Source organism: Hyla sarda, chromosome 6, assembly GCF_029499605.1.
Source record: "Hyla sarda isolate aHylSar1 chromosome 6, aHylSar1.hap1, whole genome shotgun sequence".
NCBI lineage: Eukaryota > Metazoa > Chordata > Amphibia > Anura > Hylidae > Hyla > Hyla sarda.
This window is the reverse complement of record NC_079194.1, coordinates 105073387-105087599: the sequence shown is the minus strand read 5'-3', so window position 1 is coordinate 105087599 and position 14213 is coordinate 105073387. Positions and strand designations below refer to the sequence as shown.

Here is a 14213-nt window from a genome sequence, read left to right as displayed (position 1 = left end):
GTGGTGAGAGCAGCAGCATCAGAGTCCTGAAAGTGACCCGATAACAGAGTGGTGCGGTGGGTGGCAATACCAGTACCCAGTGACGAAGGTGGATGAAAAAAGGTCTGATGCGGAGGAATGTTTGTAACTGGGGAGCAGCGCCTTAAATCTGTTTGGCGCTATCCATATTTGTGAAGTGTACTGCCTCCCACGTTACTCTCCTCATCCCTACTTTCCCGCCTATTGGAGGAAGCGGTGGATATCTCCTCCACTTCTTGGCTGGGCAGTAGCTGCTGACTGTCCTCTATTAGATCGTCCTCACTGAATAGTGGAGCTGAACCCACAGCATAAGATACTTCTTTAGGGGAGGGAACAGCATTGGACAGAGGCAATGGGAGGACAGGGACTGCTCCCGGGCCATGCCAACTGAGGGTTTTGTCTGAGGAACCCACCGACTGTTGACTGGGGGTGTCAGATGTCATTTGGGATGAAGTGGATGACCGTGTAAACCAATCGTTGACGGCAGATGGGTTGCTGGTCGAGACACGACCACTAGCTGATACCGGGAGCTCAGGCCTCTCGCTGCGACTCCTGCTGCCACTCGCCCACAGTCTGCTGCCAACTCTGCCTGAAGTATTTAGGCCTCTGCCACTCCTCTGTGCACGTCCTGGCACTTCTCTGCCTGACATACACCCTGGTTGAAGCGATAAGCAAAACATTTGGTCTGACGGCTGACTAGGGCTTTGTACACCAGGTTGTATTATGTATTTGCTACTATGCCTATATATATATGTCTTTTTACTATATGTAGCAATTTATATGCAGCATAGGTCTGTTATTTATTGTTATGCACTTTGTCTTTTATTGATTGCACTTTATTTTATTTACTTACCTTTGGTAACTCAGAGAGAAAGTGGTGATATTTAAAGGTGTATTCCAGGAAAAAACTTATATATGTATGTATGTATATATATATATATATATATATATATATATATATATATATCAACAGGCTCCAGAAAGTTAAACAGATTTGTAAATTACTTTTATTAAAAAATCTTAATCCTTTCAATAATTATCAGCTGCTGAAGTTGAGTTGTTGTTTTCTGTCTGTCAACAGTGTTCTTTGCTGACATCTCTGCTTGTCTCGGGAACTGCACAGAGTAGGAGAGGTTTGCTATGGTGATTTGCTTCTAAACTGGGCGGTTCCCGAGACATGTGTGATCAGAGAGCACTTAGACAGAAAAGAACAACTCAACTTCAGCAGCTCATAAGTACTGAAAGGATTAAGATTTTTTAATAGAAGTAATTTACCAATCTGTTTAACTTTCTGGAGCCAGTTGATATATAAAATTTTTTTTCCTGGAATACCCCTTTAATGTGTATGACTATTGCACTTTACCATACCATATTTATGTGCCTCTAATACAGGGGTCTACTTATGCACCTTATTTGTATCTACCTCCCTGGTGTCCTACTATCATGATTAATATTTGACTTCATTACTGCAATAATTATTTATGACCCTAGTCACCGTCTTTTGGTTTCCTGTCCATTGGACTACCATTTCTAGATTATCCTTTGACCTGTTTTTAATTGTTCTTATGATTCTTTTTTGTATTGTATGTGATTTTGTCATAATAAAATTTGATGCACATAAACGCATTTGTTTTCTTGGTTTTCGCGTATATGAGGGGAGTACAATACGCATCACTATGCTTAAAACAGTATTTGTCTAGAACAGCAGCAGTTGTGTACTTTTGGCTGTCCTTTCACAGTATCTAGGCCCTTGACATATTAACAGGTACAAAATAGTACACTACTTAGATGTAGGTATGTGGTATGCACTTATGAGGGCAGAAAAATGTGCTACAGTACACTTAAAAAATGTATTGGAGTAAAACACCAGCCGGCTATAACTTTTGCCTGCCCTTTCACAGTATCTAGACCCTTGATCAACAGGTACAAAATAGTACACTACTTAGATGAGGTCAGAAAAAAATACGCTACAGTACGCATAAATTTTTTTTTTGCACAACACCAGCAGTACACAACAGTGCTGCAGCACACAGTCGCTGTGTACTAAACCTAAACTTTCACTCTCTCAAAGACTATTAGGAATGGACTGCTGGGTACTATATTTTCTACAAACTAGTATAACCAGCAGACCATTTGTATTGGAACAAAGACACAGAGTTGCGCTGACAAATTATTCCTCCATCCTCTGCTGTTTCTCAAGCTGAGACAGCTTGTTCATATGTATGAGGCAACACACAGCTATCTGCTCCTCTCTGTAATACAATGCTGTAGAAAATGACTGGGAGGTTAATGGCTGCAGTAAAAAAAAAAATCTGTGAAAAATGCACTGCTCTCTGTCCACCAGAATGCTGACGTGACTATGAGCTGAAACGCTGCTGTAAAAAGCTTGTCTGTGTAACACACAGCGCTGTCCTATCTCTCAGCAGTGAAAGGATGAAATGACGAGACGGAATATGGCTGCCAATTATATAGGGCTGTGACATCATAGGGGTGGCTGACTGCTGATAGGCTGCATCATGCATGTGATTTCTGATGAGCGATGACCCTGATGTTATGCCGAGAAGCAGAGCGGAAGGACTTCACTTGTCACACCCTCGTCTAGTTGGAGCCAGAGTCTGGAGAAGTCGTGCTGCCAGACACAGGCCTAGTGAGTAATGGTACAGCGACGGATCAAGGAGTGAAGAGGGGGTTTGTTAAGTAGCACATAGGGGATCAAGGGGGTGAAGTGGCACTGTGTGGGATCAAGGGGGAAAATGAAAAAGTGTCACAGGGGGATCAAGAGAGAGAATGAAGTGGCACAGGGGGTGATGAAGGGGTGGTAGGGTGAAGTGGCACAGAGGGTGATGAAGGGGAATTAAAGTGGCACATGGGGCAATGAAGGGGAATAATGAAGTGGCACAGGGGTAAAGAAGTGGCACAAGGGGGTTGAAGGGGTGATGAAGAAGTGGATTAAATGGCATGGGGGTAGCAGACACATTTGAAATGCTGATACAGTATACTGCTATCATGTTGTGCGTTGTAGGACATGCAATGTGACACTTTGGTGGATTGTCAGTTGGCGGAACGACAAGGAGTGTGTCACTAAACTATGCATGTCTAAAAGGTGTTACCAACATGAAAGATTTGGAAACCTGCTTTAATGTATCTCTTAGAGCCACACAGCCTCCATGTGCTGTTATACAGGCTCTGTCAGATGCTTTTTCTAGAACAGCTCCATATATACAGGGTGCAGCAGAATATGGCTGAAAAAAAAAATTCCATAAGAAATTAGAGGCATAAAGGAATAAATTTGAGGTCTCATAGAGGTATTGCAGTGAATCTTATTGATTTTTTTTTACCATTTTTTGTGTGTGTGTTAGCCATCTCTGCACTGGAAAAAGAGCAACAGATTATCCGTCTTTCTGGATTATCAATAGTCAGATTAAAGACATTCTACTGTATTGTTGTAAATGATGCTGGATTTTTATTCTCCCTTCCTAAATGTATTTTATTTTACAAACACATAAATGCTTCAGTCTAGTAATTACTCCAAGAAGCCGATGCAGTGGTTTTACCATCTTTACATACTAATTGCTAAGAATTTTCCTTGATAAGCTATTATTAGCATCGGCTCATGTCTACCTCCTCGCTGCAGATAAACCCAGCCACGGAAGACGCCATTCAGCTATGAATTAAATACTCTCCTGTAGTTAATTCCTGCACTTTGATAGACATGGCAGGATTCATACAGAGCCCAATGCAAATGAGATTCTTTTATTTATTGTGTGCGCCTTAGAAATGGGTTTCCTAGAAGGCCTTAACCCTGACTTTAACACCATTCGTGTAATTACATCTAGAAAAGGTTAGAAACTTTTTTATTATTTTATATTATAACACCCTCATATTCTCTTGGAATTATCTTAGTCTGAAATATAATTAATCTTCCTCTGTCATACTTTTATTGTACAGGGCATTCTCTAGAGAAGACTCACTATTCATCCTTCATTCAAATTCCGGTGACCTTCCTTCTTACTTAGACCTCAATGGATTCCTGCCCACAGCCTAGAAAACACTGGATACTGTGAGACTCATTTGTCAAGTGCATTATCAATGTACGCGCCCCACATCTGTGCATATGTTTAACATTTTCCTTTATATAGATGTTGAAAAATTCACGTGGACGGCACCTGCCAGTATGCGCTGGCCAAAATAATCCGGTTTGGAGCATTGCAACAAATGTTACTACGTATGCTGTAAGTAAACATCATCTGCATATTGAAAATACAGCTGTTTGGTCACCAAATGTTTGTTGAAATGATTTTTCTAGTTGGAGTTTTAATCACAGAGGAACATGGAAGCTTTCCATAGAAGGGGTAAACAGCTAAAAGAGCACATTAGTCTACATTGCTATAAACCTTTCACTCTGTTCTCTTTTTTGCCTTTTTAAAGTGAGCTAAAAAACTGGCCTTGTTGCCCATTACAACTAATTACCGCTAGGGGTGTCACCTTTACTACAAAAGATATTGATCATATGAAAAAGGGTTGTGGTTTTGGAGGTTTGCATTTACAAGAAATCCAACAACCATGGAGGTTTACTGTAGGGTTAATACCAATATCCCAAGAGTTCTAGAGTAGTTGAGATGGTCTATGTAGTGATGGTAAAAAATACCACTCTTTGTGGTCTAGTCTAGTAAAGAGGTCAACACCAAAATCTCTAGTGGTCTAGAAGTAGCCCTACACATGCAACATCTTTCGGGAAATGCTAATTCGGACAACAGCTATGTCACCATAAATCCACATGAATGTTTGGTCTCAGCACCAGTTTGTGTGTTCTGATTGGAGAGAGGGCAATAGACCTCGGCCGGACTCCTCTGGTGGTGACTCATCTCCCAAGGACAAGTTCAACATGCCCAATTCTTTTCTCCTCTGACATCATATGTTGGGTAGGAGATGGGAAATCCTCTCACACACAATAGAGAGGTTTTGGACGATTTGTGTATGGGGGTTTTAGATCAGAAACAAGGTTAAAGTTATAATTTTTTGTGGCGTAAAGCAGGGAGGAGGTCATTGTTATAATTTTTGATTATCTCATTTGGCCCACAGGAGAATAGGTGGATAACCTGAATATCATTAAAATATGTCTTTGCATTTTGCTGGGGTTTGCACAAATTTGTGACAAAAATGCACCCTATTGGGGGTTATTTACTAACGTGATCCTGACTCTTTTTTTCTTGGATTTTGCGCCCAAATTGTGTTGGAATTTATGACAAAAAAAAAAAAAACAACCTCCATTTTACAAGAAAAACCCAAAAAGGGGGCATGACCATGGGAGAAATGTGGGGCATGGTGTCAACAAAAGAGGCGTGTCCCCAACAGTTTTGAAGAATCCCAACATATATACTAAGGTTTCCATATAAAAGGTGGTGGATTTCACCTGGAAAAACCTGACAGATCAGAACAGTTGTAAAAAAAAGAAAAACCTACGAGCAAGTGCAAAATGTAGGGAAACATTAGTGAATACCTAAGGAAAATACCTGTCGGGAATCAAAACCCACAAAGAAAACAACACTCTACTCCCATTACCCCCATTTTGTGCAAATCATGGTAAATTTGTAGTTTTTGTCATGCCTCCTGAAGGTTAAAGGTGTAAAACAGGTAACATTTGCATGTAACTTTAGGTTGGGCCCTCAGAGACAGTTTTACTGCTGGACCCCATCAGAATGGTACCCCATTCTGATACTGGCCCTCGTGGTTTAAAGCATAAAAGGGTAATGTCAGCAACCATGTTAGTGTGGGACAAGGCCAGAATTGAAAGACATCATCCATGGTGTGCAGGAAAAGGGGTTACTGGGCAGAAAAACGGGTTACTGCCAACATCCCTAGTTCTCTAAAACTTTTATCATTCCTAGTGGTCTAGAGTGGTGAAGGATTTAAAGGGGTTTTTCCATCTTATAAATTTATAGCATATGGCTAGTATATTCCATTACTTAATGGTGGGGCGTCTGACCTCTGGGAATCCACTGATTTTGAAAATGTATCCCATTCACTGTTTTCCCCTGCATATTGGCATTCCCAAAAACCTAATAATGCAGGGAACTGCAGCAGGTTCCATTCACTTGGACAGAGTTGTTTCGCAGTTCCCCTTCACAGGGGTGGCCAGGCGCCACTAAGCAGAGAATAATTGGGAGGGAACCATAGTGATATGGTAGTTTGTAGTGGTTCCACAAGTCAGACCCAACTGGCTAGAAAATGATGGCATATCCTTATGGGCAGCAGGGTGACTCAGAGGTAAGCATTGTTGCCTTGTAGCTGGGGGGTCCTATGATTAAATTCACCCAAGGACATCTGCAATGAGTTTGTATGTCCCCATAGCGTGGGTTGTTTCTGGGTACTCTGTTTCCTCACACACTCCAAAACAATCTGATAGGTGAATTTAGATTTTGAGCCCCAATGGGGACAGGGACTAATCTGAGTGTACAGCACGGCAGAATCTGTGTGCGCTATATATAGAATTACTATTATTATTATCCTTAGAATATGCCATCACTTTATAAGACGGGAATACATCTTTAATCATACCTGGTGTCTATGTTACTCCAGTGACAGATTTTCATTTCCTAAACTGCACTGGAACAATAATAGCTGCAGTGATCAGTTTCTCTGTGCTGCAAGGCCAGATTTCCAGTTCTGATTAATGAGACCATAATTAATATATGAATCTTTGTTACTTTTTATCCCGCCAGGAACAAAAAAAGAGTGAAAAACTAATAGAACCATATAAAACTGAATGAGATGACAAGTCAGACTGATAAAAGGACCGTTTCTCAGCAAGAAGACTTGGCTGGTTCTCTTTGCGGTGAACTTGTCAGTCTGTTGCATTCATTTCAAGTAAATATAGCGGCAGAAGGTGGAAGCTGTAATCAGGTTGAAGTTTTCTTTAATTAATATGTCTAATGTTATCAGTCAGACAAGTGTGAAGAACATGATTCCTCTCTGTGGTGCAAGGGGAATGGGAAAAGATTTACTTGGTGGGGGATCGGGTTGGCGCAGGTTCAAAGCAAGGAGGCAACTTTTGTGCTGGGACAATATACTCTGCTCAAAAAAATAAAGGGAACACTAAGATAACACATCCTAGATCTGAATGAATGAACTAATTGTATGAAATACTTTTGTCTTTACATAGTTGAATGTGCTGACAACAAAATCACACAAAAATTATCAATGGAAATCCAACTTATCAACCCATGGAGGTCTAGATATGGAGTCGCGATAAAGGCTGATCTAACTTTGATGTAATGTCCTTAAAACAAGTCAAAATGAGACTCAGTAGTGTTTGTGGCCTCCACATGCCTGTATGACCTCCCTAAAACACCTGGGCATGATCCTGATGAGGTGGCGTATTGTCTTCTGAGGGATGTCCTCCCAGACCTGGACTAAAGCATCTGCCAACTCCTGGACAGTCTGTGGTGCAAGGTGGCATTGGTGAATGGAGCGAGACATGATGTCCCAGATGTGCTCAGTCGGATTCTGGTCTAGGGAACGGGCGGGCCAGTCCACAACATCAATGCTTTACTCTTGCAGGAACTGCTGACACACTCCAGCCACATGAGGTCTAGCATTGTCTTGCATTAGGAGGAACCCAGGGCCAACCGCACCAGCATATGGTCTCACAAGGGGTCTGAGGTCATTTTGCAGAGCTCTGGCTGTTCTCCTCCTGCTCCTCCTTGCACAAAGGTGGAGGTAGCAGTCCTGCTACTGGGTTGTTGCACTCCCACAGTCTTCTCCACATCTCCTGATGTACTGGCCTGTCTCCTGGTAGCGCCTCCATGCTCTGGACACTACACTCACAGACACAGCAAACCTTCTTGCCACAGATCGCACTGATGCGCCATCCTGGATGAGCTGTACTACCTGAGCCACTTGTGTGGCTTGTTGACTCAGTCTCATGCTACCACTAGAGTGAAAGCACATACAGCATTCAAAAGTGACCAAAACATCAGTCAGGAAGCATAGGAACTGAGAAGTCGTCTGTTGTCGCCACCTGCAGAACCACTCCTTTATTGGGGGTGTCTTGCTAATAATTTCCACCTGTTGTCTGTTCCATTTGCACAACAGCGTGTGTGTCAGGATAGGCAGGCTGGAGGTGGATCCTCTGTGTCAGAGAGGGATTGGCGTGGACCGTGTCGGTGGACCGGTTCTAAGTTGCTACTGGTTTTCACCAGAGCCCGCCGCAAAGCGGGATGGTCTTGCAGTGGCAGTAGCAACCAGATCGTATCCACCGGCAACGGCTCAACCTCTCTGACTGCTGAGATAGGCGCGGTACAAGGGATTAGACAAGAGCAAGGTCGGACGTAGCAGAAGGTCAGGGCAGGCAGCAAGGATCATAGTCAGGGGCAACGGCAAGAGGTCTGGAACACTGGCTAGGGATACATAAGGAAACGCTTTCACTGGCACAATGGCAATAAGATCCGGCAAGGAAGTGCAGGGGAAGTGAGGTTATATAGGGAAGTGCACAGGTGAACACACTAATTAAAACCCATGCGCCAATCAATGGCGCACCGGCCCTTTAAATCGCAAAGAACAGGCGCGCGCATGCCCTAGGGAGTGGGGCCGCGCGTGCCGGGACAGCACAGACGGGGAGCGAGTCTGGTAAACGGGTCGGGATGCGCACCGCGAGCAGGCGCGTCCCGCATCGCGAATCGCATCCCGGCTGGGGACATTATTGCAGCGCACCCGGTCAGCGGGTCTGACCGGGGCGCTGCAAACAGGAGAACGCTGCGAGCGCTCCGGGGAGGAGCGGGGACCCGGAGCGCTCGGCGTAACAGTACCCCCCCCCCCATTTGGGTCTCCCCCTCTTTTTAGAACCCAAAAACCTGTAGATAAGGTCCTTGTCAAGGATGTTATCCTCGGGTTCCCATGACCTCTCCTCCGGGCCGCAATTCTCCCAGTCCACAAGAATTTTTTTTTTACTTCTGACCATCTTGGATGCAAGAATTTCTTTAACTGAGAAGATGTCCGAGGACCCGGAGACAGGAGTAGGAGCGACAACCTTAGGAGAGAAGCGGTAAAGGATAAGTGGTTTAAGGAGAGAGACATGAAAAGCATTGGGAATACGGAGAGAAGGAGGAAGAAGGAGTTTGTAGGAGACAGGGTTAATTTGGCATTTGATTTTAAAGGGTCCAAGATAACGTGGTCCCAGTTTATAACTGGGGACACGGAAGCGGATATACTTGGTGGAGAGCCACACTTTGTCTCCAGGAGCAAAGACAGGAGGAGTTCTTCTTTTTTTGTCGGCATGTTTCTTCATCCGGGATGAGGCCTGTATGAGAGATTTTTGAGTCTCTTTCCAGATGGTGGAGAAGTCCCGAGTCACCTCATCAACAGCGGGCAAACCAGAAGGCGTGGGAGTGGGGAGGGGGGGAAGAGGGTGACGGCCGTACATCACAAAGAATGGGGATTTAGCGGAGGACTCAGAGACTTTGAAATTGTACGAGAATTCGGCCCATGGTAGGAGATCGGCCCAATCATCCTGGCGGGAGGAAACAAAATGTCGCAAATAGTCACCAAGAACCTGATTAACTCTCTCCACTTGCCCATTGGATAGGGGATGATAGGAAGACGAGAAGTTTAATTTGATTTTAAGTTGATTACAGAGGGCCCACCAGAATTTCGACACAAATTGAACGCCTCTATCCGAGACGATATGCGTAGGAAGCCCGTGAAGGCGAAAAATGTGCACAAAAAATAGTTTTGCCAACTGTGGCGCAGAGGGAAGACCTGGAAGAGGAATAAAATGTGCCATCTTGGAGAAACGATCAACGACCACCCAAATAACTGTGTTGCCATGGGACAAAGGTAAGTCTGTAATAAAGTCCATAGCAATCTGAGATCATGGTAGCTCAGGAACAGGCAGAGGATGAAGGAGACCGGCAGGCTTCTGGGAGGAGTCTTGTCCCGGGCACAGACTGTACAAGCCCGAACAAAATCAGCAACATCTGCTTCCAGGGTAGGCCACCAATAAAAACGAGAGATGAGCTGGGTGGACTTTTTGACGCCAGCATGGCCGGCGAGGTGTGAGGAGTGTCCCCACCTGAGAATCCTGAGGAGCTGGCGTGGAGGGACAAAGGTCTTTCCAGGAGGAGTTTGTCTGATGGAAGCTGGGGAGGCAGAGATCAGACAGTCCGGGGGAATAATGTGTTGCAGGGAGGCTTCTATTTCAGAGGCATCCGAGGAACGAGAGAGGGCGTCAGCCCTAATGTTCTTGTCAGCAGGGCGAAAATGAATCTCAAAGTTAAAACGGGCAAAGAACAACGACCACCTAGCCTGGCGAGGGTTCAACCGTTGGGCAGACTGAAGATAAGAGAGATTCTTGTGATCAGCAGGTGCCTCCATTCCAAGAGGGCCAGTTTTATGGCCAGTAGTTCTCGATCCCCAATGGAGTAGTTTTTCTCCGCCGGAGAGAAGGTCCTAGAAAAGAAACCACAAGTAACACCATGTCCGGAAGAATCTTTCTGTAGGAGTACAGCTCCAGCTCCCACCGAGGAGGCGTCTACCTCCAGTGAGAAGGGTTTAGATGGATCAGGTCTGGAGAGTACGGGAGCAGAAGAAAAGGCAGTTTTGAGACGGTTGAACGCCTCTTCCGCTTGAGGAGGCCAGGACTTAGGGTTGGCATTTTTCTTGGTTAGGGCCACAATTGGGGCCACAATGGTGGAAAAATGTGGAATAAATTGTCTGTAGTAATTGGCAAACCCCAAGAAACGTTGGATAGCTCGGAGTCCGGAGGGGCGTGGCCAATCCAACACGGTTTGTCCGGGTCCATTTGGAGTCCCTGGCCAGAGACTAAATATCCTAGGAAGGGAAGAGATTGGCATTCAAAGAGACATTTCTCCATCTTGGCATACAACTGATTGTCCCGGAGTTTCTGAAGAACCATGCAGACATGCCGGCGGTGTTCTTCTGGGTTAGAAGAAAAAATCTAAATATCGTCCAGGTAGACCACAACACAGGTATATAATAAATCATGAAAAATTTCATTTACAAAGTCCTGGAAGACAGCAGGGGCGTTGCAAAGCCCAAAGGGCATAACCAGATATTCAAAGTGCCAATCTCTGGTGTTAAACGCGGTCTTCCACTCGTCCCCTTCCCTGATGCGGATGAGATTATATGCACCTCTTAAATCCAATTTAGTAAAGATGTTGGCGCCACGTAGGTGGTCAAAGAGTTCCGAGATAAGAGGCAGGGGATAGCGTTTTTTTATAGTGATTTTATTAAGACCGCGGTAATCAATGCATGGTCGTAAGGAACCGTCTTTTTTAGAGACAAAGAAGAACCCTGCTCCGGCAGGGGAGGAAGACTTGCGGATAAATCCCCTTTTAAAATTTTCTTGGATGTACTCCGTCATGGCTTGTGTTTCTGGAGCAGACAGAGGATAGATTCTGCCCCGGGGTGGAGTAGTACCAGGGAGGAGATCAATAGGACAGTCATAAGGCCTGTGAGGGGGCAAAGTCTCTGCTTGTTTTTTGCAAAAAACATCAGCATAGTCCAGATAGGCCTTGGGGAGACCTGGTATCAGAGGAGCCATAGGGTTTTGACTGGCAGGACTGGGAGCAGACAAGGCATTTTGTGTGGCAAGAAGTACCCCAGTTCTTGATCTCCCCGGTGGTCCAGTCAAGGGTAGGGGAATGGCGTTGCAGCCAAGGTAGTCCAAGAAGAATTTCAGAGGTGCAGTTAGAAAGTACCAGAAATTCTATTTTTTCGTGATGGGGTCCAATGCACATTAAGAGGGGTTCTGTGCAGTAACGCACAGTACAGTCCAATCTTTCACCATTAACAGAGGCGATGTAGAGGGGTCTGGCGAGACTGGTCACTGAGATTTTGAACTTGTTAACGAAAGAGGCCAAAATAAAATTTCCTGCAGATCCGGAATCCAAGAAGGCCACAGCTGAGAATAAGTTAGCAGAAGAAATCCGCATAGGCACAGTAAAACGTGGAGAAGCAGACTTCACATCTAGAGCTGTCTCTAGAACGCTGCGAGCGCTCCGGCGTAACAGTGTGAAATTGATAGTCAATCAGTGTTGCTTCCTCAGTGGACAGTGTGATTGACTTGGGGTTACATTGTGTTGTTTAAGTGTTCCCTTTATTTTTTTGAGCAGTGTACATTGATTCATGAAAGTTGCAAGAATGTAAAAGTCCTTTAATCTATTATTTTTAGGACCAGATAGATTCAGGATTATCAAACAGTCTAGGCTTTCAAATGGTTTTAGAAAAGTATAGGAAATAAAATTAGCTTTGAAGAGATAAACTATGGGTTCTGCCATGGTCTCAAGTAGTTGCCCTGTAAATGTGGTCAACGCAGAGAATGCTAAAGATCTGTAGATATCAGGGAAGGTGTTAATCCTTAAAGGAATTATCGCAAGATTAAGTTATGCCCTATCCACATGAATGGTGAGATCCAGCTATTCAGTGGAGGTCTGACTGCTGGGATCTCCATAAATTATGAGGACAATTGGATTTTTCTCTCTCCTAGATCTTCATTTGGGCTCTCCGAGGTGAGGATTCACAAAATTACATGCAGGTACGGTGAGCTGAGGAATTTTCTGTCTTGTTGTATGGAGGTCAATTCTACCCTGACTTCTCAGACCTCTGGGATCTCCATAGGAGGGCCTGAATCTCCTAGCAAAAAAGTTCATCTCCCTATCCCCCCCTTTCTGAGATGCACTTGCATCAGCAGTGACGGACTGTTCAGCCTATAACTGGCCGCAACGGTATCCCCCCACAGTCAGTGATTGGTTGAGCGGTCCGGTGCTGCTGAGACTGGTATGGCTCAGAAGGTGGGGGCCAGAGTGTTCAACATGGAGAGTCAGGCCCCATTCTGGAGATCATGGGGATCTCATAGAGTGGACCCACCCCAATCAAACATTCATCCCCTATCCTGTGGGTAAGGGATTAGTTTTGTTTGGCTAGATAACCCCTTTAATAAATATCTGTGTATTAATACTATTTGCTCTACTACCTGGAAATGTTTGAACTTTATAAGTTATCATCACTTACCTATTTCTCCCAGTTGTCTGTGGTTTGGAAAGTGCCCTGAAGAAAATCCTATAAAAACAAAAAAAAAACAGCACATAAGAGATGGAAAACTTGTTCAAAAATAAAAAATGACTACTTTCATACAGTATGAAGGAAAAAAATAAAAGTAGAGAGGCTCGTATTAACCTAGTGACCAATGGCTCGAGCTACCCAAATAGCACCTAAACCCACAGTGCCGAAAAAGGGGAAGATACAAATTAAAGAAATTGGGGCTCAGAGTTTTGAATATTGGATTAAATTAAAACGTTCATTAAATATGATATAAAATTGTACATATAGGTATAATATACTGCGGATCACCGGGCCCTTGTGATCCCACAGTAAAATTTGTAAATATTTAATCCTTGGCAATTTAATATATAATGTTAAAATACAATAATTATAATGAACAAATAAAAATGTACAACAATAAATAAGTGTCCACGTATCTATAAGGATGATCGGAATTGGTGATTTGTGAATAGCGGTAATATACAGTTTGAGTTGCTATTTTCCCAAATATTTGTATCCAGTTGGAAGAGAAAGTAGTTAAAGTCTTGAATAGAATACAGCAAAAATGAATGGTAATTGTATCAATTTGTATATACTTTTGTATCAGGTTCCAATCCTCTGTGCAGAGGGCTCGCAGCTGGAGACACTGCCGCCTCCTGATTTATGCAGCGGCAATATGACAAATGAATAATAAAATTGCAATGTTTTGTAATAAGTTCTAATCCTCTGTGCCAAGGATTCACTGCTGGAGACACTGCCGTCTCCTATATATGCAGCGGCAATTTTGAATGTAAAACAGCGCTTATGAGATAAGTTCTGATCCTCTATGCAGAGGGCTCGCAGCTGGAGACACTGCCGTCTCCTAGTATGCAGTGGCAGTACGATGTAAGGTACAATGCTTATGTCTTATAATCAAAGTGGGTACTTTATGTGGTTAGCACTGGTTGTCAGACGGATCCTGGTCCCTGAACGGAGGGTGCGCTGCTGGAGGCTCGGCAGCCTCAGGTATGCAGCGGCAGAAGTGGGCTCCGTTTATGGGTACTGCAGCAGTTGTCCTGCTGGCAGTAATGCTGGGCTGGCGGTCTCCTCGTGGTGGGAAGTAGCACGTACTGTCAGAGGTTGATTGACAGATATGG

The 14213-nt window shown here is 44.1% G+C and overlaps 1 protein-coding gene and 1 long non-coding RNA gene across 5 annotated transcripts in view; one reads left to right on the top strand and one right to left on the bottom strand.

Moving 5' to 3' along the window:
- The window catches only part of TAFA1 (TAFA chemokine like family member 1), a 460778-nt gene that overhangs the window by 161350 nt on the left and 285215 nt on the right, over positions 1–14213 (bottom strand). For all 3 annotated transcript variants that reach the window (XM_056524577.1, XM_056524576.1, XM_056524575.1), the window contains exon 3: positions 13048–13095. In XM_056524577.1, coding sequence (XP_056380552.1) covers positions 13048–13095 — 48 coding nt within the window. The remainder of the gene's footprint in view (positions 1–13047; positions 13096–14213) is intronic.
- Positions 2541–6898, top strand: LOC130275929 (uncharacterized). 2 transcript variants are annotated; one of them, XR_008844959.1, is made up of 5 exons: positions 2541–2665; positions 3653–3859; positions 3967–4078; positions 4158–4250; positions 6741–6898. It is a non-coding gene; the product is annotated as an uncharacterized LOC130275929 (long non-coding RNA). The 2 variants fall into 2 exon arrangements; XR_008844958.1 differs by lacking the exon at positions 6741–6898 and having other exon boundaries at positions 4158–4294.